Consider the following 23,211-nt stretch of genomic DNA (forward strand, 5'->3'; position numbering starts at 1 on the left):
AGGAGACATATCCACTGAACCCCCTCCCCATTCTGTGATCCAGTCTCTACCTACATACCCCACTCAGTAAGGAGGTCATTGATAAAGTAGAATAAATTCAATCAAGAATGACCTAGGTAATGAGAGGCTTCTGAAACCCAAAGGCTATCTAGTGAGGAGCTGTCAGCCATCTTCTAGTACCTAAGAAACTGGCACATGCCAAGAACTAACTTGTTCTTTGTTGATCCACAGCTTGGAGCTAGAGTCAGCGTGCAGACCTGTCGGGGAGACACCACCACAACATGGAAAAACCAACTGTAGAGGCACAGAGATCTTGTTTTGTATCTTGTCACCATGACTTCGTAACCTGTGCTCTTGAGTTTTGGTTTTCTGCCTGCATATTAGAGATGCACATGTCTGCCCTGCAGAGCGTGAAAGAGGTTGTGTCAAGGACCCCGCATGGGGGCTGGTTTACACTGCGCTCTATGAATGGAAACCTTGGGAATGATGGTTTTGAGCAGTTAGAAGTTCTTGTTCCCTGGAGAAGCAGAGCAAAACTAGAAAGCTGCCAAGAGGAGGTGCGGGGGTAGCTGTGCATTGTTACTCTGCCCAAGTTGGGTATGTTTTGAAAGCATTGTGGCTAGTGTTCACAAGTGAATATTGTTGCCTTCCATGCTCATCCTCTGGGGAGCTGAGGGTGGAGGACAGAAACTGTGACTCCAGGATGGCTGGGTGGCTTAGTTGGTTAAGCATCTACCTTCGGCTCAGTTCATGATCCCAGGGTCCTGGAATAGAGCCCCTTGTCAGGCTCCCTGCTCAGTGCGTTCTGCTCCTGCCTCTCCTCCAGGGTCCTGTTCTTTCTCTCTCTCTCTCTCAAATAAATGAATAAAATCTGAAAGAAAAAGAAGGAAAAGAAAAGAAAGCAACTATGACCTGGATTTTACTTAGGTTGTTTGGTCCCTATGGTTTACTGTTGAACCATCAGATAAGCATTACCAAGGATACCCCCAAGGTCAAGGTGGCCCAGAGCCACCCAGGTTTAGCATTTTGTATCTGGTTTATCAGCATTAAGGGTTCACCTTCATTGTTAGCACAGAAGAGTTGACCTATAGTGCCACTGTCTGGTGGACTCATGCTCTGTCTCAAACTGTGACCTCAGCCTCCTTGGGTGCTCAGTGTAGAAGCCATTGTCCCTCACCAAGCACAGAGTCTGCTGATCTGCTTTCAGATATGTGTGTGTCTTTTCAAACACTTCCAACTGGAGCTTATGAGGAATTTGAATTTTGGAAACAAAACATTTGTTTGGGATCCCAAATACATGAAGTCCTGGGTGGGATATAGGACCAGCCAGAGTGATATGCTGTCTTGGCCAGGATGCTAGAGAGCTTTCCAGGCTAGCAAGTGCCCTCCCCAGGGCAAGGAGGGTGTCCACAGGAAGAGTCACGGGCCATCTTTGGACACTAGGCATTGGTCCTTGCTTAGGGGTGGTGACTGAAGGGACAGAATCAGTGAGTATTTGAAGGTGTGAATTTGGGATCTGTCAACAGAGATGCTGGTGGCCAGTGTACAGGTGCCATTGTGAGGTACAAATATACTTTTGTTAGTCTTTCAGCAAATGTTCTCTATTTGAGACAGTCTGACAAATCCCTTTAAAGGAATGCTTCTCAAACTCCCTTTCAGGGTCCTTCTGGGGTTAAGGGCTGGGAAACAAGGGACTCTAAGGCTCCGGGTCCTGCTTCATTCCCTATAGATAGGTTTAAAAAAAAAAAAAAAAGATGATATAAGATAGAATTCTCATACCATCCAGTTCACCCAAAGTGCACAATTCAAGATCTCTTAAAGATTTATTTATTTACTTACTTATTTGAGAGAGTGCATGTGCACACACAGGGTGGGAAGGGCCAGAGGGAAAGGAGAAAGAATCCCAAGCGGACTTGACGCTGAGCTCAGAGCCTGCAGTGGAACTCGATCTCACGACGCTGAAATCAAGGGCCAGGCACTTACCCCATGGAGCCAACAGTCTCTGATATATTTATTCACAAAGTTGGGCAGCTCTAACCCTCACCGAGTGAGCAAATGAGCTTTTGTCTGATTGTGTTTGTTGGGGCTCTGAAGGCGATTGTATTTGAAGGAGGAAAAGATGCCACTACTAAAATCAGGTCTAAAATTATTGTTGTCCTCATACTGTAACAGGTGGGACCTTTTCTGAGGAGAGAGTGGTCTTCAAGTTCTGTTTCAAGCCCCAGAGAGAACCAGGAGAGAAACTTGGCTGATAGGTTACACTGTCGAGCAGCCATTCAGTTTTCTCACAGAAGGGCCTCGTTCAGCATTTCTGAAATCCTTCTGTGCACCTCTAACATGGTGGAAGGAAATGAGAATGGTGAGAGGAAGACCGGTGGACACAGCAGAAATAGGGTCACCAGTCCAGATGGGAGAAGGTCTTCAGTTAGCAGATGGGGCCACTGAGTGTAGAGACAGATCCCCTGGCATACTCCAGCCATCCCTAAAGCCATGACTGTGGGACACGTGGCAGGGATTGGCATTCAGGTGAATGATGCACATTTTTAAAAGACCAGAAGTGTATCCGCAAAATATTCACCAGAAAACGCTGAAGGTGAGGAAGTTGCTTGTCAGAATGGGCTGAGCATGAGCTGGTCTGTAAAGACTTCATTGTCGGGCACTAGATGAAGCTCCTTACATTTTTCTTTGGAAAGGTCCTGTTAGGAAGTGTCTCTTTCTGTGTGGATGTCAGATAAACGAAGCATTCAGGAACCAGTCTCCTCCTCTTAAGTTGAAGGGAGCATTCTCATTTGGGTTTGTCTGGGGGCAATGCCATAACCCACGATTGTTCTGCGACCAGGATTCACGCTCCCCTGCTGGAGGACCGGGCTAATTGGATTATTTTCAGTTGACAAACTCAGTTTTCCACCTCGGAACACATGTTTATTGCCTCTGTTTTGTTCACAGGATGTGTTCCTGTTCGGAGGTGAAACCATGAAGAGAAAATAGAGCAAATAATAATGCTTTTCCGCAGTCGCTTCTTGCTGCTGTTGGCCCTGGCTGCCGTGCTGGCCTTCGTGAGCCTCAGCCTGCAGTTCTGTGAGTGTCGCCTGGCACCGCTGGGACAGGGGGTCGGGGGGGGAGCCTTCCTCCTGAGAGAGAGGGCCCTTGTGGGGAGGAAACAAGCAGGCCCCAAAGCCTTTGTTTTTCGAATGAACAAGGCAGTTTTAAAACAACTGAGTATTTTTATTATTGGTACTGAGAGTGGACGGTTGTGCGTACAGATCCTAAAACCGCTGAGCTTTGTGCTGAGTGTCTTTTTCGGCCATGAGGAACCAGGCCTCCTGAAATGTTTCTGGCTTTCGCAGAGATTCCTGACTGGCCTGGTTATTCCCAGATTCTTGGATTCCCCAGGGGGAGACACCGAGCGGCCCAGCAGGAGCTGGGGTGTTCAGCCTGCTGGTACATTCTTTGAGGGTTGGTGTCTGTTTTCTGTTCAGTGAGCTCTGGGACTGCGGTCGTTGGGAGGGTAGGGGGACTAGGTCCCAAACTCTGTTTCCTGGGCAGTGGGGACCATGCACAGGGTTTCTTGTGTGGTGAGGCAAGGGCAGGCTGATGAAGCCAGTCCACAGATCTCTCCGCCCAGCACTTTGTCCTCCACTTGGCACCTGTGTTCAGGTTTGGTCCCCAAGCTGCATGCCCCACTGCTCCCCCAAGAGTGGGCATCCTCAAACACAGATCCGGCCCCAGCAGCTCCTTGGTTATGATCTTACAGGGGTGGCCCATGATGTCCGGGGGAGGCTCTCTGTCCTCCAGTGGTCCCTGTCTCACGCTAAATTGCTTGGCGTTCTCTACACATTTACCCTCTTCTCTGTGCCCAGATCCCACCGGCCCCTCTGCCTAGAGCGCCGTTCTCCTCATGTCCCTCGACGTGCGTCACTCAGTCGTCTTCCTCCTCTAGGAACCTTCCAGAACTCCCCCCACCTACCCTTCAGCCAGATCTGATGCTTCTTTGTTGTATTTCCAGAATGCCCTAAACCTGTTCCCCTCCTCACACTAACCATGTAGTATTCTAATGTTCAGTTCTCATGTCTCTTCCTCCCATCACACTGTTCTCCGAGAGCAGGGACCATGTTCTGTTTCCTTCCCTGTCCCTGGAACTGCACTGCCTACCACACAGTAGGGGGTTCATGACTTTTTATTAAATGAATGAATGAATCTCCACCTGTTGTGAAAAGCAGGCTGACCCAAATTCCCTCTCCTTCTGGTGCTGTATACCCGAAGCTGAGAGTATCTGTACGACACTGGGAACTTTGGCTTTGCTGTCCCCTGCCTTCCCTCCATTTTACCACCACACCCTGATGGATGGGAGGTGCGCGGTTGGCACCCGTCACTGCATAGAACAGCTCTGTGAGGAGGTGGCACTTCTGTCGCAGTTTGAGTGATGGAAAGAAGGGCAGGTGGCTCAGCAAGTGGGAGGTTCTGTGAGCGCTGAGGAATGTGGGAAAGACTTGGCTTTTGGAATAAGTGGTTTGAAGAGAGGAGGCTTTGAGCACGTTTCCCCTCGTACACCTCCAGTTTGTGACATACTCCGTGCACACGTCTGGTACCCATGAAAGGCTGTTTCTAATACGAAAGACAATTAAAAATACTCATTTTATCCCTCCAGAATAGGAAACGAGGTCAAGAGTAGGCGGGCACAGGAAATTTAAAGATCCTCCAGATGGTTAATGAACCATAAAATACGAATCCTTTCCCAAAAGTGTGTTAGGACTTTCAGTAGTTTAATAGCTCATAACTTTTCATTAAAAATTTTCCATCCTTTGGCTGGGGAGGTCGGAGTTACAGTCAACCTTGATTTTTTCTTCTGTGAAGCTGACAGGATCTGAGACGTGAATGTGGGTTACTTGTGTTTGCTACGTTTCTCTTGCATGAGGTGGTTTCCACGTCACTGAATTGGCCAGTGTGTTTTGCTTATATAACTCCTCTGAAAGTACCTTCTGTTTTAGGAGAGCCAATTTTCAGCCATACTTTTTTTTAAGGAAAATTTTGCAGGGTAAATTAGCCTGCCTGGGTTGGAGCTCTTTATTCTTGGATACGTTGGAGTTCGGAAAGCTATTAAGATATGGATGTCCTTACTGCTCTTCTACTTCTAGGTAAACTGTAACTTTGGAACTTAACCATTTCTGTAGATGTGGAGTTTAATTGCTTTATTTATTTAATTGCATTGTGGCATGCTGGTTATTACAGTGTAAGGCACTGCACTAATTGGTAATATAAAAGTATACATTTAACTAACATTTGTGTTCTCATTCTTACCCTAAAATATATGGACTTTTTTTTCATCATTTCTTTTGACTAATTTTTGAATAAATACCAGATTAGCACATGTAATTACTTCAGGTAATGTGTGTGAGGCAATCCAATATAACTTGGTTTTTCTCAGGCTTTAAGTAAACCAGTATAGTTCTATTTGCTTTCTGCAACGATCATGTATTTTATTTTGTCTTGTTGGCTTTTTCTGATGTTTTGAATATGAGAAAGTTATGACCCGGCTTACAATTTAAAAGCCAGGTTGTTTAAAGAAGCATTTCTTCTTGGTACAGAAAGTGGGTCTGTGAACCCATATATATTCATTAAGTGTATATGTGTGTCGGGCATTTTTCTACAATGTCAGGGTGGAGGTGGAGGGAAAGGATATAAAAAAGGTTAAGATACAGTTCATAGTTAAGATACAGTTCATAGGTTAAGATACATGTTCATAAAATAAACAAATATGTTTATTTTAAATGATACTAATGACTTGCTCTAGGCTAACAGCCTTTAATGAAAATCATTCATTTTGTATTTTTAAGTCCTGGATATTTTTGAGTTTGGAAATAGGGAAACGTTGAAATTCCTGGTGTTCAAATTGTAAAAGGGAACAAATAAGACATGGCTATCTTTAGTTATTCTAGTTAAAATGTGTATGTGTATAAAAATTACTTCTCAGATTAAGGGACTGCTTTAGGGCAACAGGACAAAGACCACCAGTATGTCAAGACTGGATTAGTTGTTCTGCTTTTTCTGTTCCTCCTTCCACCCAGCCTTTCCTTAATGCGTATTTTGTGCTCCTTTCGCCATGTTTCAACGGCATTCCCAAAATGGCGGCGCTCAGGAGCACAGAGGCTCTGGAATGACAGCCTTGGGTGTGAATGCTGCTCTGCCTCTTGCCAGCTGTGTGCCCTTGAGCAAGTCAGATGTCTTTGTTTCTTCTTCTGTGAGGTGGAACGGGAATGAGCTGTGGCTGCTCCAGCGTTGGTGTGAGAACAGGAACCTTGTGGGGAAACTCCTTGGCTTGTGGAAATATAGTCCGTGTAAACCTTGTAAGCAACAGCACAGATGCCATCACCAGCGCCCGTCCTCAGAAACCAGGGCTCTTGGGGTCCCAAAGGCTGCCGAGGCTTGTGTTCCTTCAGCCACTTGTCAGGGAGGAGGTTTCTGAAATATATCATACTTTTATTTGTTTCTGATCAGATTTCATTGGCCATGAAAGTGGTCAGTCCATATGGTGCACATGGCTCTGTATCTGGGGGTGATATTCCTGGGCAGGGCCCCAGTTGACCGGAGCAGCTTCTAAGAAAAATACCAAAGATGGACGGGGGTTCAGATCCCCAGGCGTAAGAGGGAATGTTACCCTCCAGCAGTGAAAACCAGGGTTGTCTTCAGTATCTGAAGAGCCTTTTCTGCAGGGGTCAGATTTGTTCTCTGTGGCCCAAGTGACTGTGGGGACACAGTCCAGTGAAGCATAAGGTGGAGCATCCTAAAAGTCAGTGTTTTGCAGAGGTGGAAAGCATGGCATGCAAACTCGGGAGCGTTGCTCTGTGAAGGGGAGAATTTTAGGTAGGTCATCGGGCCTGATTCCATTTAAGGTCTCTTCAAAGTCTGAGGTTTTAGGAATTTTATCTTTTCTTGTTGACCCAGTGCCATGAGTATGTACAGCTTTGTCCTTCAGTAAATGTTCCCCGAGTTTCCACCATAGGTTAGGTCCTGGGCTGGGAGTTTAACCCCCCAAAGACTACAGGAGCTGTCTGCCTTACTGGAGGAAAATCATAAGCAACCCTTGGAATACAGTGTGTGATGTGCTAGGAATGGTAAGAGGGGATAGCATGTAAGGTGGGGGGGGGGGGAGAACATGGCTCTAAGGAAAACCCAGACTGCCTGGATTGAATCCTTGTCCTGCCACTTAGCAGCTAGGTGACCTCACCCATGTTATTTACCCTCTCCCTGCCTCGGTTTACTCATCTGTAGAATGGGGATAACGATAGTCCCTATTTCACAGGGTTAGTAAAGGATTTAGTGAGCTCCTATTTCAAGACACCCAGAACAATGTCTGGCACGTAACGATCTCTGTAGGAGTGTTGATTAACTAAAATGATTTAGGGATCTTTTACAGCAGGGTGATATGGGAGGAAAGAGGACAAGAAGCTAATCTAGTCTGAGAATTCACAGACGACTCCCCAGCAGAGGTAACATCTGAGCTTCGTCCTTAAGGGGTGAGTAGGAGTTGGTCGTGAAGGAAAGTGGGAGAGGCATTCCTGCAGAATGACATGGATGTGCAGAGACAGAGTGAAAGAGAGTAGGACCCTGGTAGTTGCCTGCATGTAGCTATTAAGGTGGACAAATGCTGGGGCCACCTCCATCTCTACGTTATATCCTGAAGGCTATGGGGAGACCCTGGAAGCAGGGAACACACCAGAAGACGGATGGCTTGGAAGGACCATAGACCAGGACAATGTCTGCCCTGTGTGGTCTCCTGAGCACCTTGAGGAGAGTGGCTCTGGAAACTTTTAAAGAATGCCTGCTCTACGACCAAAAAAGAGCTCATTTTGTGCCCCTCCCTACAGAACCGGAATTTTGGCAGGCGTGGGAACCCAGAAATCTGAACTTTTGACATGCTTCCTGGGAAAGTCTGATAAGCACAAATCCTGGGCACTCCCTGTTCAGAGGCTGATGGCAGGGTGAAGCTGGGTGGCAACTCAGGCAGGTTTCCCTCCATAAAAGGCTGAGGGGGCATCTTTAAGGTATTGGCTCTGGAAGAAGGATCTGTGCAGCCAAAGTGGCAGGGGATGCTGTGGGGCTCTGAGCCAACTGGGTGGTAGAGTGGGCTGGGGTGAAAAGAGGAGGGGAAGACCTCACCATGACACACAGGAGTCTGGCATGGGCAGTTCAGCAGATGCCTCATTCACATAAACGTCTCATCTCCACCGGGGTGAAATACACCAAAGGCTAAAGGAAATGCCCAGAACATGGCCTGGGAGGTAACCGTGTGGGGTTGACGGCTCCCTGGGTCTAGATAAGGCCCCAGCACATGGACAAGCCAGGTGTGGAGTAGGACAAGCGGTTGGAGGTGTCGATGAGGTATCTGAGGGCTGTCTCAGTACCGTGTCATGCTGGAAAGTGGTTTCAGGATCTGAGCCGAAGAGAGACCCTGCTGGAGGACTTTGTGTTCACTCTTCCCGAAGCCATGACCTGAGGAGACCATGTCTCCCAACAGCATGTGGAAATCACTCCAGACCAAGGTTTTTATTTGGCCCAACTAGTGTTTTCACATTTTTGTATTTATTTACCAGTGTTTTGGAATTTAGGCAATTTCATGTAAATTTTAAGCCCCTCTTGAAAAACAAAAACAAAAACCAGACTGTCCAGCATGCCAAGACCCATGGTCCCTTCAGGGACAGTGCCTGAAGCCAGCAGCTGGGTTCTGGCTGCCCCTGTTGAGGGGAGTGCAAGCTCTTCCCTTCTCCATGGTCTCTGCTTGCTGAACCCTGTCATCTTGGGAGTTTGTGCCCCTGGTACAGGTCGGAGGAAGAAGACGACAAGGGAAAGATGAGATCTTGGCAGACCAGGGAAGGGAGGCCATGAAGGAGACAGAATGGCAGCAGAGAGGTGGGGCCCCAAAGGCGAGGGAAACAGGTAGGCCCCCGAGGAGCCTCGGCTTAATCAGCTCTCTGTATGTGTGTCTGTTCAGTAGGCACCCCAGCCAAACCAGCCTGTGTGTGAGTTGTTTTTATGTGGTGTGAGTGGTGGTGGTGTGTATGTGGTGTGAGTGCCGTGTGTGTTCAGTAGGTAACCCATCTGGGCCAAATTAGTGTGTGAAAGGTAGTATGGGTGTGGTGTGTGTGTATGTTCAATAGGCACCCCAGCTGAACCACCTCAGTGTGTGTGAGTTGTACGTATGTGATATGTGAGTGGTGGGTGTGTTTAGTGTGTATGAGTGGCAGTGTGTGTATGTGAGTGGTGTGTATGTGGTACGTGTGAGTGGTGTATGAGTGGTGTGTGTGTCTTTAGTAGTTTTCCTGGTATCTCTCTTCCCACAGAGCCAGCATTTTCCTGCAGCCCCCACAGCACCCCCCCCCCTTTATATGCTGCTTTGGATCCCTTGTCCTCTGAGAAAGAGCATAACCAAGCTTTGGTAGAACAGTGTGTAAATTAGAAGAAAATTGCCTCTGAGAAGGAGAGTGAGGAGCCCTGAAATGATTGGGTGTTGTCATATTCGCCGTGGTCATTCAGACCTTGGCTTCAGCCTGCTCTCCGTAGTTGGCTGTTGGCATTCACGGCTCCCACTCTCTGCAGGCACCCTGACTCTGTGGTAGATGGCGCCAGGGATTTTGCTGAGGCACAAATTTGGATACTAACAGCCAGGAGTGAGCTCCTGGCTGCTGGGCAGGCCTAGCCCTGGCAGCCAGCCAGGGTGCTTTGTCACTCCTGCTCTTTATTCTGTGTCTGTTTTATGGAGAAAAGCAGGTACCCCAGGGGTATGTGTGAACTGGGGATTCAAGAAGATTTTAATGTTTTCATGGCAAAGGTTTGGGGGTACAACTCTTAGAATGCCAAGGGTCTTGAGTACTGTGTACTCTATTGTTTTTTTTTTAAAACGTTTATTTATTTATTTTAGAGAGAGAAACAGTGCACAAGCAGGGAGAGGGGCAGAGGGAGAGAGAAACTCAAGCAGACCCCTGCTGAACACAGAGCCCAACACAATGAAGCGGGGCTCTATCTCAGGACCCCGAGATCATGACCTGAGCTGAAACCAAGAGTTGGATGCCCAACTGACTGAGATGCCCAGGCATCCCTGTGTACTCTATTTTAAAAGCCATGGTAAGATTCCTCCTGGGGTTTTATTTTGGTGAATTGGAGTCAGAATGAGGAATTAGGGCACCTGGATGGCTCAGTCCTTAAGCAGCTGCCTTCGGCCCAGGTCATGATCCCAGCATCCGAGGACTGAGTCCCGCATCGGGCTCCAGGCTCAGCAGGGAGACTGCTTGTCCCTCTCCCACTCCCCCTGCTTGTGTTCCCTCTATGGCTATCTCTTTCTATCAAATAAATAAATAAAATCTTTTTTAAAAATGAGGAATTAAATATGATGGCTTGTATTTTTTTTATTTTTTAAAGATTTTTATTTATTTATTTGATAGAGAGAGATCACAAGTAGGCAGAGAGGCAGGCAGAGAGAGAGGGGGAAGCAGGCTCCCTCCTCAGCAGAGAGCCCGATGTGGGGCTTGATCCCAGGACCCTGAGATCATGACCTGAGCCAAAGGCAGAGGCTTAACCCACTGAGCCACCCAGGTGCCCCATGATGGCTTGCATTTTTAACCTAAGAAGTTCTGTATATGATATCCTAATCTCATCATTATCACTTAAGTTTTACATTAGTATTTTGTTTTTATTTCCGTTCTTTTCTTGGAGGTTTATTTTCTGTTTGATTTCTGAGAGTTTTGGGGTTTTTTTTTTAAAGATTTTTATTTATTTGACAGAGATAGACTTAGTGAGAGAGGGAACACAAGCAAGGGGAGCTGTAGAGGGAGAGGGAGAAGCAGGCTTCCCACTGAGCAGGAAGCCCAGTGTGGAACTCGATCCCAGGACCCTGGGATCATGACCTGAGCCAAAGGCAGACACTTAACAGCTGAACCACACAGGCGCCCCTGATTTCTGAGAGTTTTAATTTTGCTTTTTCTCTGAATCCTTCCTGTCCATCTACCCCATAGTGTTAAATAAATATCTGTGAGTGAAAAAATTCTGTAGGTGTCAAAATTAAGTGTGACAGATCAGCTTTCGTCCTATGTTTTAAGTTCATGTTTTAGTTACATTGTTGGGGCAGAGTATCATGTAGCAGGCCCTTCCATGAGCTAAAAATGGACTTTTCTAGTATCCCTTGGGGGTGGGGAGGACATTGTTTCTCTCCTCTCTCTCTTTCTGCTTCTTCTTTCTCTCCGTCCCTCCTTCTTTCCTTCCTTCCCAGTTTCTGATCTTAGAGAATTTCTCCGAAGAATAATTAGACGAGAGGATAGAAATGTATGTTTAAAGGTATTTAGTGCAGCATTGCTTACAAGAGGCAAAAGGGGGGAAGGCAGCAGAGCGACCAACAGTAAATCCTCTTGCAGCCACTATGCTCTGGTTACACATACCTGTCGGTATTCACCTGCAAGGTTGTCCATAACTAAAAGTACATACGGTATTTTACATGGGAATACTCGTGTGTATGTCAACAGTATCGGCAAGAAGGAAATCTCCCATTTTAGAGAAGAGGAGACTATTGGGGCTAGTTAGTAAAACAAGAGAATGTTAGTAAAAGTAGCCAGTGAACTCAGGGAGAGCATCTGCCTATGCCAAGACTGTGTGAGGAGAGGGACAAAATAGGAGAGAAAGCGGAAGGATGTTTACATTGGATTAACCACCGTGGAGGGGAGCCAAGGACACAGTGGGAGTTTGCCCAGGTGGAGGGAATTTGCTCCAACTGCACTGATGAACTTGGGCCCCCCCCACCGGTTGTCTTGGCAACAGCGCACCTGCTCCAAGCTGGATGACATTAAAAAACAAAAAACAAAAAACCTGAGAAAGTCCACCTTGACCTGAGGTCAGTGGTAATCAGAGGTGGAGCCCCTGGTCTTGGGAGCGGCTCCGCCCCAAGGGGAGGGTGGCCCCGGGGGGGTTCCTGAAACTACCAGGAATGACGTCTGGAGGGCGGAATCTGAATCTAGAATCTGAGGGAGCCAGGCCACACCCAGAGAGAGCCCTCCGACCATCTTCACTGTCCGCAGCCAGTGCCTCATGCGCCCCGCAGAGCCAGGCTGCCTCCAGGCAGAAGGGACCAGGAGTCACCACGACCCATGGACCCTCTGACTTGTCAGGCTTGGGCCGCAGCATCACATCATGCCCTTGCCTCTCTCGCTGGCTTTCCTGTGTCATCTAAGGGGTGGAACCCCACTCTCTGGGGGTGTCCTCTGGGGAACCTGGAAGCCAGCCAGAGCTCTGCCTCTCCCCCACCCTAGGCATCCACCAGAGGGTGGGCTGGCCGGTCCATCCAGGCACCTGAGGGTGAGTGCCCCTCCCTCAGCATTGTCTTTCAGTGCGGGGGGCTTCCCTAAAGCGCACCCTCATTCCTGGCTGTGTCTTCCTCGTGATCCTTTCCACAGAAGGCAGATGACCAGCCGCCTTCCTGGACAGTTGGTTTGGTGGCTCCGTGGGGTTTAGTGCTCCCAAAAGATAGGCCTTTGAGACCCGGAAAACTTACTTGTTTCTTGAGGGGAAGGGAAATGATGCTCTTGGGCCTTAGTGACTCTCCTCAGAGCAGGGACAGAAGCACAGACACCTCGGGCAGGACATCCAGTCATATGTATGCACTAAAATATAGACTGTGGGTTGTTCCGGGTGATAAGATTATGGGTGATTTTCACTTCTTTTTATACCTTAGTGTTGAATGACTATTTTAGGATGAACACATGTTTATGTGAGTTGTAAAGCTCCCTTTTCATTTTGGGGGGGAGAAAAATCTCCTATCAAGTGTGTCAAAATCAGAAACCTATTTCCAGGCACACTGGGTTGTTATCCTGAGTCCACAGATGTCCGCATCGTCTCGTGTGGCTTTAGGGGTTCCTGCAAACCCTCAGAATGCAAATTCAGAAGCTTGTGTGTGCAGCCCTTTTTCAGGGTTGAGGAGCAGTAGCTTTTGTCAGATTCCCAAAGGGGAGGCAGGGGGGATTCAGGCTATGAGTTAAGGATGGCTTAGGTTCTTTCAAGTGGTTAAGGTTCTCTGAGAGGTTAAAGATGGCTGAGGTTCTTCTCTCAATTCTTTCTGGGGGCTTGTCCTTGGGTTTCTCTCTGATTTCTAGTTTCTGTAATGATTTGGAGTCCTTGGGTCTTCTGTCATCTAATCCAAAGGACTCTGTTTGGGCCAGGCCATTTATCAGTTGCTTAAGAAGACAGTGAGGTTTCCTGTCCCCTCTAAGAGGCCACAGCTGGGCTGAAACTCAGGCCACCGTGGGAACCCTGGCCCTGTTCTCTGGCAGTCCTTGCACTGATGGCTCAGTGGCTGACGTCAGAGGGAGGGTCAGGCACAGGGGAGATAAGAGCTTGGGAACAGCCCAGGGCAAAACCTCCAGCCTGTTCTATGTGCCGAGTCCCAACCCCATGAGCCATACCTCCTATGGTTTGCTGGCTTCCTAAATGGGACCAGGCTTATCACTGGCACCAACAGCACTTACTAGATTCTTACCTAACAGTGGTTCACCATGAGGCAACAAGAATAAGGAATGAAGAATAGATGAGAACAAGGAGAACAGGAAAGGTTGGTATTGTTTTGTGGCCCAAAGTGGATGGTTCAGAAAGGGTAGATTCAGCTGTTTGATCAATCTTGCCCATGTAAAACCAAGTTTCTCAAAGTATGCAAATGTGGACTTGATTTCCACCTTGCACCCCTAAGCGTGATTTCTCCTCCCGTCTCTAAAAGCAAATGGCCAAAGGCAAATAACAGAATGGGTCTCCATTTGGTTTATATTTGAGAATTACTCATAGACATTTTTATATTCAGTGCAGGGCAGAGGCACGATGGACCTTTAAGACAACTCGGTGGATGGAGGGGCACTGAGGGAATTGTGGGAATTCAAGAGCCTTTGGATTACTGGGGGATACTGGAACTAGGGGTATTTTAGCATATAAGAAGGTAGCATCTTGGGAGCATCTTGTGGGCTCAGTCAGTAGAGCATGTGACTCTTGATATCAGGGTCCTGAGATCAAGCCCTCACTGGGTGTGGAGCTTAAAAAAAAAAAAGGTGCCATCTTAGATAAGCTGAATGTATTTAAAGGAGTCAGAAAAGCTGCTAAAATTGGGTGGTTGAGAGGGGACAGGAGACTGGTCCATTGTGTTTCTGTGAAAGGTGTGGACACAGAGGGGCAGCATCCCTTCCAGATCCCGAGTTGAAGGGAGCACCTTCTGAGAGCCTGGAAGGAGCCAGAATAATCACTTCCAGACATACAAATAGAACTTTTTTTTTTTTTTTTAAGATTTTATTTATTTGACAAACAGAGATCACAAGTAGGCAGAGAGGCAGTCATAGAGGAGGAAGCAGGCTCCCTGCTGAGCAGAGAGTCCGATGTGGGGCTCAATCCCAGGACCCTGAGATCATGACCTGAGCTGAAGGCAGAGGCTTAACCCACTGAGCCACCCAGGCGCCCCATGCAAATAGCACTTCTTTATCCCTAAGAGGGGATACACAGCAGGCACAGCTCAGTGTCCCACAGGGGAGGTCTTGGGCCATCCACGACCCCATGCTGGTCGAGATGCCATCATCTTCGTTTTATGGGGGAAGGGCATGAGGCATAGTGAGGCAGGAGGATTTGCCTAAGGTCATGCAGCTGGGAAGTAACAAAGTCGGGGCTCAAACCCACGATTGTGACTCAGTAGCTCGCAGCTCCCTACCACCTCCCTGCATTCAGAACCATGGACAGCCATGGCAGCACACATGACCGAGGACAGACTTTAGCGGCCCCAGAAATGACAAGTCCCAAGAGGTTACTACCGTCTGCTGGGAAGATGACCAGTCCAGCACTGAGGGTGAGGTAGGCCCTGGAGCAAGGGAGGTAAAAGGCACATGGTGGGGCCGTGCCTTTGGTCCCATGAGGGTCTTTGCTGACATGGTCAGTGATGTGACTCAGGCAGCTGAGCCAGCAATGGCGAGGTGAGCCAACACTTTTGCCTGTCGTGTTTGCCTTCACCAGAACACCTGTGGGTCCCTAACACCTGATTTGGATCTGCCAGGATATCAGCGTAAGGAGAGGAGGAGCTGACAACTGAACCACATAGGCCTAGGGACAGTAGGAAGTGGCCTATAACCTCGAGTAGGGATGGCAGGAGGCCACCTCACTTCTTATGAAATTGCTGCTTCTACATGGGGAAACCTTTCTTTCCTCGAAAGGGCCCTCGTTGGCACAAGTGGCTAGACTCGGGTCCCTATCAGTCAGTAAGGCATGGGCGGGATCTTAGAGGAGCAGCATGGTAGCCCTCCACCTGGCCACAGTGTTGGCATGGGGCAGGGTCGGGGAATGCCCCTCCAGAGAAGGAAGGGAGGGGCGGTGATCTGATCCCAGGATGGGAGCCCCCACAACGCTCAGGCAAGTCAGATTTGAGGCACCTGTGAAGAGCTTGCATACAGGCTAAAGCTAGTGGAGGAAAGCCAGGTGTGCAGGTAGATGTGTGTCATCTGTCCTTGACCAGAGCCCTGATACAGGGAGATGAGCTAGAGACCCTGGGCATGGGCTTCGAGCCCACACCTAGCGGAGGGACTCTAACTTGTCGTGTGCAAGTCAGAGCCTCCCTGGTAATGAGCTGGCAGCAGACAACTGGCTGTAGGATCACCTGCTGATCCTGTGGGTCACTGAGTCTGTCCAAGTAACTGAGGTGGCCTGAGGCCCAAGGCCACCTAGGGGCTTATGGCTCAAGGGCCTGTGCTGTTAAGTAACAATCTGCTCCTGACCCAGGCCCTTGCCCGTCTTTTCTCTGTCCAGTAAAACACTTCCTCAAAAGCGTAGAGCCCAGTGCCTAGCTCAGAGTGGGCCTCCAGTTCAACAAGCCATGTAGGACGCCTGCCCTGTGCTGGTCAGACGGGGAATATAAAGATGAAAAAGATACAGCCCTGACTCTCTCGATGTTTGGGGTGGCCTGTTGAGCAACTGTGGACAACCCTGTTTATGAGTACTGTGTTGTGAGCCAAGATGGCAGCAAGGACCAGGAGTCAGGGGGGCCAATGGAAGAGGGATGTTGGAGTGGGCTTCCCAGAGCGGTGACACCAGGATCATAATGGAATTGGCCAGATTTGGGGAACGGTGGTGGAATGAGGATAGTTAAACACAAAAGGAGGGGTGTGGGGGAGAAACACCCTGTGGCAGTGGGGGCAGCTCCGAGCAGTTCAGGACAGTGAGAACTAAGTTGGGGGTGAGGAGGTAGGAGGGTGGATCTGGAGGAGACGTCTCGCCCCCTGGCTTCTGTGCATCAGAAGCTCCCCCAAATGTCTAGCATCTGGAGGGCTCACTGAAGGGCCCTGTGTGGACCCACCCTGCATTCTGGTGACTCAGCAGGGTACAAACGGCATGGGGTGATCTCAGTAGCATGGGTGAGGCCGATAGGTCCAGATGCTGAGGAAGTAGTAGATGAAATCTTTCTGGATCGAAGGCCTCTGATTATCACCCAGTCTCTCTCTGTGTCTTTCAAACCACTGCTTCCTTGGGTCGCACAACCACCCTCGTTCCTTCCTATTCCACTGGGCAGCTTAATAAAAATACCATTAATGGGGTAGCTTATAAACAACAGAAATTTATATTTTTTTGTTCTGAAGACTGGGAAGTCCAGGATCAAAGCACCTGAAGATTCAGTGTCTATGAAGACCCGCTTCTCAGAAGGTATCTTTTCTCTGTAAACTCAGATGGTGGAGGGCCAGGCGGGGGATTACTCTTTGGGGTCTCAGTTATGGGGATGCTAATCCCATTTGACCGAATCATCTTCCAAAGGCCTCCCCTCCCAATACTATCACATTGAGGGTTAGGGTTTCAACATGTGAATTTTAGGGGGACACATTCAGTCTAGCAGTTCCCAAGTGGTGGCTCCCATAGGCCTTACCCCACGCCACGTGCTTACAGGTAAGCTTGCAAACCTGTGTCCCTATGTTCCTGTGTCACTCTTACGTTCACATGTCCTTAGCTTCACCTCTGCCTGGCCCAGACTCAAAGGAAATGTGCCCGCAGGCATGGCCAAGGGGCCAGAATCTGGTACCGTTTCACGAAAGAGCAGAGTTTAGGACTGAGGGTTACCACACGGCCAGAATTGCTGGGTCATTAAGATGCTGCCTTCAGCCATATCCTTTTCTCCTTCCCTTGCTCTGACCCAAATCCCACAATGGTAAATTACCTCTGGACACCTGAGCTTGTGTTTTAGCAGTTCTGGCCATTTCCAGCTGCTGTGAAGAAAGTGGCTGTAGGGCCAACCAAAAGACTAATTTGAATTGGTGAAGGACCAGTTCTATAGCTCTGTGACGGTTGTTTTAATACAAGTAAGGAATGAAAATGTGCTGATAAGAGAAGTATATCTGGATGTTCTGGAAAGACACGTTTATGTCTATACGTAGAGGAGGTATGTAACACGTGCTTACTGTAAATGTGTATGTATGTAGATCTGTAAAACAATATAAGTATTTCGGGAGAAAAACAATAAAAATACTTGTTCATACCCTGTTCCACCCATTCCCCAGAGGAAACCACTGCTGCATTATAATGGATGTCCTTATAGACATTTTTCTGTGTACTTACATAATAAACTGATGCTTATATATTCGTATATTTATAGTTTGTTTTTTTCTTATCCAGTAACTTGGTATTTTCACCTCGTTTCATTTATCTTTGATTCTTTTCCATTCTCTTTAACTGTAGCAGAATATTCCCAAAATGGATGTAGCCTTCTGTTCTGTTAACAAGGGATATTTAGTCGTTGCCCTTTTTCCGTTACTACAAGCAGCCTTACAGCGAATCTCCTTGGCCACATAGCTTTGTGATTGGGATTGATGTCCGATGAGTAAATTCCAAAATGTGGAGTAATGGAATCGGGGATAAGGCACATATAACATTTAGTAGATACTGCCAAATGTTTACAGACAGTTTCTATTTCCACTCTTACCTGTAGTGTGGAAGTGGGTTTTCATACCCTTGTCAGTACTGCTATTATTATTAAAACATGATATTCTAGTCTGATAGGCGGGATCAGAGACTGCATTTAAGTATGAATAACGTTGGATATCTTTTTGTATGTTCATTGCCACTGGCATTTGTTTTTCTGTAATCAGCCTACTCGTGTCCCCTGCCAATGTTTTAGTTGTAGGATCCCATATGTATTTTGGATATTAATAAATTGTCTGTTATGTAGTTTGCAAATATTTTCCTTTCAATGAGTGGATTGTTTGTCTTTTACCTTTTTTTATGACATCTGTTTGCCCAAGGGAAGTCCTAAGTACTTATTTGGAAAAATCTGTAGAAGGAATTAGGGAATTTAAATGGATTTAAACTGGTGGTTGGGCCCTGTTTTAGCTATTGTTCAAATGTATGTATATATATTCTGGTGGTTAATAAATCTTTTAGAAATTTAATGATACATGGACACAACTATTTCTGTACATTTCCTCAGCTGGTGGATACTAAAAATACAACTATTATTGCATAGAGAGTTCCAGAAAATGTGTGATGCTGCAAAGAGGTCCCCCATACATGGAAAAGTTGGGGACCATCGACCCAGATGGACTTACATCTGCTTTTAAGTAATTGATAAAGTCTATTAGTCAGGACTCATTTGGTTGAAAGTAACTAAAGCCCAATTCAAACTAGCTTAAGCAGCAAGGGTTATGTACAATGTATATAACTGGGACATCTAAGAGAGGTCTGGCTTCAGCCACATCTGAACCCAAGGTCTCCAAGAATAGATGTCCTCAACTCTCTCTCTCTCTGATTAAGCCTCTGCATGTCTTGGTCTGCCTTGTCTCTACTCAGCATCATTTTCTCCCACTGCAGACAGAGGCTCTCTGAGGAGGGACAGGTAGCTGGGGCAGCCCCAGGTTTCTGTTCTTAGAGATTGGCATACAAAAGAGACCCTGTGTGTGTGTGCACAGTGCCTCTGTCAAGCAAAAGGAGACTAATTGCCCCATCGCTGTCCTCATTGACTTGGTCACATGTCCATCCGCAGCTGGGGACAGGGACATGCGGAAGGAGCGGTTCACCCACAAAAAGAGGGGTGCTAGATGACAGATAGACTGCAGGGCCCACACATGACATCCGGAAGACTGGTGGGGAAAACCTGGCCTGGAGGCAGAGGAATGAGCTTCGCATGGGGCTTCGTCCTCTCCGCCTTGGGCGGCTGCCTCAACTTCCCACTTAGCACCAGGCTCCCTCCTTTGTAACAGTGGTCTTGTGAGGATTAATGAGTGATGCCTGTCATCGGGCTCCTGGGGACCTCAAGGTACAAAGCCAGTGATAGGAAATGAGATCTGTCCCCACATCTGGTACTTCCTAGGCACTCAAGAGGTGATGGTTTTCCTCTCTGGTATTTACTAGAATTCAAAGGGTGTTAAGAATAAAGTAACCAGGCTGTACAAAGTTCTTCCTTTACCATCGGAGCAAAGCCCCTTTCTCCAGGGTGGCCCACCTGCCTTTGCACAGCTCATTACTGGTCGGGAGGAGGTAATGGCCTTGAGAAAGAGACAGGGCAAAGTGGGGGCTCAAGAAACAGTTCCTGATGAGAAGCTGACCTCTGGCTGGACTGAATTCCACCCCAATGCTGAGGGAGGAGAAGAGTTACTCGGTGAAAATCCAGCCGTGCTCTGGGGCCCTGGGGCTGGCCTGGTACCCCACCCCCCGGTGACTGCACGTGTCATGACCTGCTTTGCTTCCCTTGCAGTCCACCTGACCCCAGTGTCCACAGCTAAAAATGGAGTGAGTAGCAAGAGTCGAAAGAGAGTCATGCCTGAGCCGGTGACTGAGCCCCCCGTGACGGACCCCATTTACGAAGCTCTCTTGTACTGCAACATTCCCAGTGTGGCTGAGCGCAGCATGGAAGGTAGGCCTTCCTGTGCCGCCCAGTGTGGCACCTGGACGTGCACCCCTCTGGGGACTAGTAGTTCTTCAAGCAGCACAGCGTAGTAGGAAGGGACAGGTGGCCTGGGCTCACACTCTGTAGCTGCTCACACCCTGTAGGCTGTGCCCTTGAATGAGTTCCCAGGTCTTAGCTTCCTCATCTGTGAAATGGGCATAAGTAGCAGTCCCTACTCACAAGGCTGCCCAGAGGCTTCCGTAACCACTCTGGAATAGCACATGGCTCACGAGAGACCCTCTGCACACATTCACCCTCATGGTTTCTGTTGAGATACCAGAGATGGAAAGGCAGGCTTTATGGACTCAAGGGTGTCACCCCTGTCTACCCCCCTTTCCAGGAAACTTTCTCAGGGCTTTGGACATCCACAGGATGTGGGCTGCTCTGTTGGTATCTTGCAGTAAAGGTGTAGCAAAATAGGATTTCTGTGTTGACTTCTGCTTTTTTTTAAATGTATCAAAGAATAATATTGAATATTTTTATCATACTGTGCCCTGATTTGTTTTATGGAGCTTTATTTTATTTTTTTAAGTAGGCTCCACACCCAATGTGGGGCTTGAACTCACAACCCTGAGATTAAGAGTTGCATGCTGTCGACTGAGCCAGTTAGGAGCCCCTGTTTCATGGAGCTTCAAAGCAGAAGTCATTGTTTCCAGCCCTTCGTAGGCCTCCCCCAGGCTGTGGATGTGAGAGGGGCTGCGTGAATCATCGGGACCCCATTTTACTGGCTGCTGGCTGCCAGCTCCCAGTTATACTCCCAGAGCCTCCCCGTTACTTTGGGGGCGGGGGTGTCTGAGACCTAACTGGCCTGTCTCCGTTCCTCCACCTGCCTTGTGAGCACCCCCCTCCATGGCACCCTGCTGCCATGCTCATCCGTGCTCTTCTGTGGAGTGGACAGGGTCCATACCTCCTAAATGCTAACCAGGCAATCCGCTCCTCTCCTACAGGTCACGCCCCACATCATTTTAAGCTGGTCTCCGTGCATGTGTTCATTCGACATGGGGACAGGTACCCACTGTATGTCATTCCCAAAACCAAGCGACCAGAAATTGACTGCACTCTGGTGGCCAACAGGTAAATTGCACTTTTTTTACAAGTTGTTTTTAAGAATCTGTTTTCTCTGTCCCAGTCAAAACACTGGCTGGAGAATAACAGAAAAGGGGACTGAGCCACACTTGTCGAGCACATCCTGTTTGCTGGGAGCCTGATCTTCAGAACAATCCTGCGTGTTAATTGTCATTTCCCAGTGGAGAAAGAGGAGGCCCAGAGAAGCAAGGACAGCTGTGTAAGGCCACACAGCAGAGAAAGTGAGATGTGGGTCCAGGCCAGCATGAGGTCTCCTGTCCCCTCCTGTTTTACAATTTGAGAAAGAGCTGGGACACGGTGCAGTGAACACTGGGCCAGATGTCCTCAGACCCTGGGGCAGCTGTGGGGTTTGGGACAGCAGGGAGGTCTCTTAATCTCTGGGCCTCCCCCCTCATCTCTGCCATGGGGATGCTGCGGTGGACCGGTGCTAGGTCAGGATCGAGTGAAATGATAGAGGCGAGCGTGCACACCAGCTGCAGAGTCATATACATGATAGAAGAGAGCGTGCACTCCAGCTGCAGAGTCATATACATGATAGAAGAGAGCGTGCACTCCAGCTGCAGAGTCATATACATGATAGAAGAGAGCGTGCACTCCAGCTGCAGAGTCAGTCATACACATGGAATTCCACCTTTTCATTTTTCATGGGGATAGGAATAGAACATCCTTGGTTGAGAGCCCTTAGGATGAAAAATAATCCAACAGATTGCATATGGAAAAGGTACGGTTCTAAAACGAGAGGCAGGGTTGGCACTGAAATGATGGGCCAAGCCTCAGCGCCGTGTCCGGGGGCACCTAACACCCCTCACAGGGCAGACTGAATGAGCGGAGGAGACGGAGGGGAGTGCTCAGTGAGGAAGATGTCATGCAGATGGGATGTTTCTGGATGCCAGCCTGCCCCGCGCAGGGCCAGTCTGGGGGAACCGTGGGTTGCCTTCCTGTTGCCAAGGCCCTGTTCCTTCTAGTGGATGGTGGTGTGAACCCCAGGGAAGGGGTCTCAGAGTGACTCTTAGCATCTCTAGGCTTCTCACCATCCAGGATTATGGAGAAGAGAAAGTGAACCCTTGAATAGAAACACATCCTGAACTAGCGTCTGACTGTAGGCTTTCCTGTGCTCCTTTCCTGCTGGAGGCCACAGAGCTTGCAGTCTGGGTACTTGTGTCCTTTCTATGTTTAGGAAACCTGGGTACATGTCCCAATGTCCCATGAGTCAGAAAAGCCTCTGGGTCGAAGGCCACACAGCCACTGGCTTTCTTCCTCTGACCTCTAGCCTTCTGTGCCTGCCTTCCTGCTGGGACCTTCTACTCCTGCTCTGGCCCCTCTCGCCAGCCGCCTACTCCTTCAGGCCTTTGCCCCTGCTGTTTAGCTTGCTCACCCCATCCCCACGTGACCCACTCCTACAGCTCCTCAGACGCTCCCCTGAGATACTGCCGCCTCGGGGAACCTCTCCTGGTGTGTGAGGATGGCTTCTCTGGTTGTATCAGGCACTGCCACTAATAAGGGGGATTACAGCAAGGGTCTCAGAACAAAATATTTAATGACCAGTCCTGAACTGGCCTTAGAATTAGAGCAAGGATAGAGGCTCCTTGCTGCGCTGGGGATTCATCCTCTGGTGGCTGGATCGGGGGATGGTCTGGAGTGTCCGGGATGGCAGGAGGACATGGGGTGGGGTGCAGGGAAGGCAGCTCAGAGAAGTGGCTTTGCTCCACCAGCACAGACCATGGGTCTGCTCTTTGAATTGCCCAGGAATGGATAGGCCAAAAGGCCTCTTGGTTGGCCAGATTTGGGGGAGACTCAAGGACTCTGTGGACAGTACCTGGCAACTCGTGGCTTCTCTCCCCTTTCTCTCACTGGGCTTCCCATTCCCAGATGTGAGAATTCCAGTGGCTTGGTTCCGACCGGGGGTCTCTCCTCAGACCAGTCGTGTCCCTGAGCACCTCCAGGCTCTGGAGGTTACCCTAGCTGTTCCTAGAGAAGGCGCCCATTGGGAAGGCTGCCCACCAGCATGCAGGGCCTCCCCTGTGCACTTCCGTTCTTTGCAGTGTGTCTTCTAGCATGATCGCTTCAGCCCTTCCCACACCACGAGGCTCCTCGAGAGCATTGCGTTTTGCTCCTTTATCAATGGTACCCTGCCCAAGCCTGGCATGAAATAGTTGTTGGGCTAGCTTGGTTGCCGAGTGAATTCAGGACCTTCGTGAAAATCATGA

At 48.7% G+C, this 23,211-nt stretch overlaps 1 protein-coding gene across 18 annotated transcripts in view; it reads left to right on the forward strand.

Annotated features, from left to right (window-relative positions):
• The window catches only part of PXYLP1 (2-phosphoxylose phosphatase 1), a 69,349-nt gene that overhangs the window by 33,144 nt on the left and 12,994 nt on the right, over nt 1-23,211 (forward strand). For 10 of the 18 annotated variants that reach the window (XM_082711942.1, XM_082711948.1, XM_082711943.1 and 7 more), the window contains 3 exons: nt 2,947-3,078; nt 19,727-19,885; nt 20,866-20,992. In XM_082711942.1, coding sequence (XP_082568068.1) covers nt 3,000-3,078; nt 19,727-19,885; nt 20,866-20,992 — 365 coding nt within the window. In that variant the 5' untranslated portion in view covers nt 2,947-2,999. Of the gene's footprint in view, nt 1-231; nt 598-2,946; nt 3,079-3,176; nt 3,457-5,030; nt 5,136-19,726; nt 19,886-20,865; nt 20,993-23,211 lie in introns of those variants that run through there. The other 8 variants (XM_082711945.1, XM_082711934.1, XM_082711937.1 and 5 more) reach the window with 5 other exon arrangements.

This window comes from Mustela nivalis, assembly GCF_964662115.1.
Source record: "Mustela nivalis genome assembly, chromosome: 1".
Classification (NCBI taxonomy): Eukaryota; Metazoa; Chordata; class Mammalia; order Carnivora; family Mustelidae; genus Mustela; species Mustela nivalis.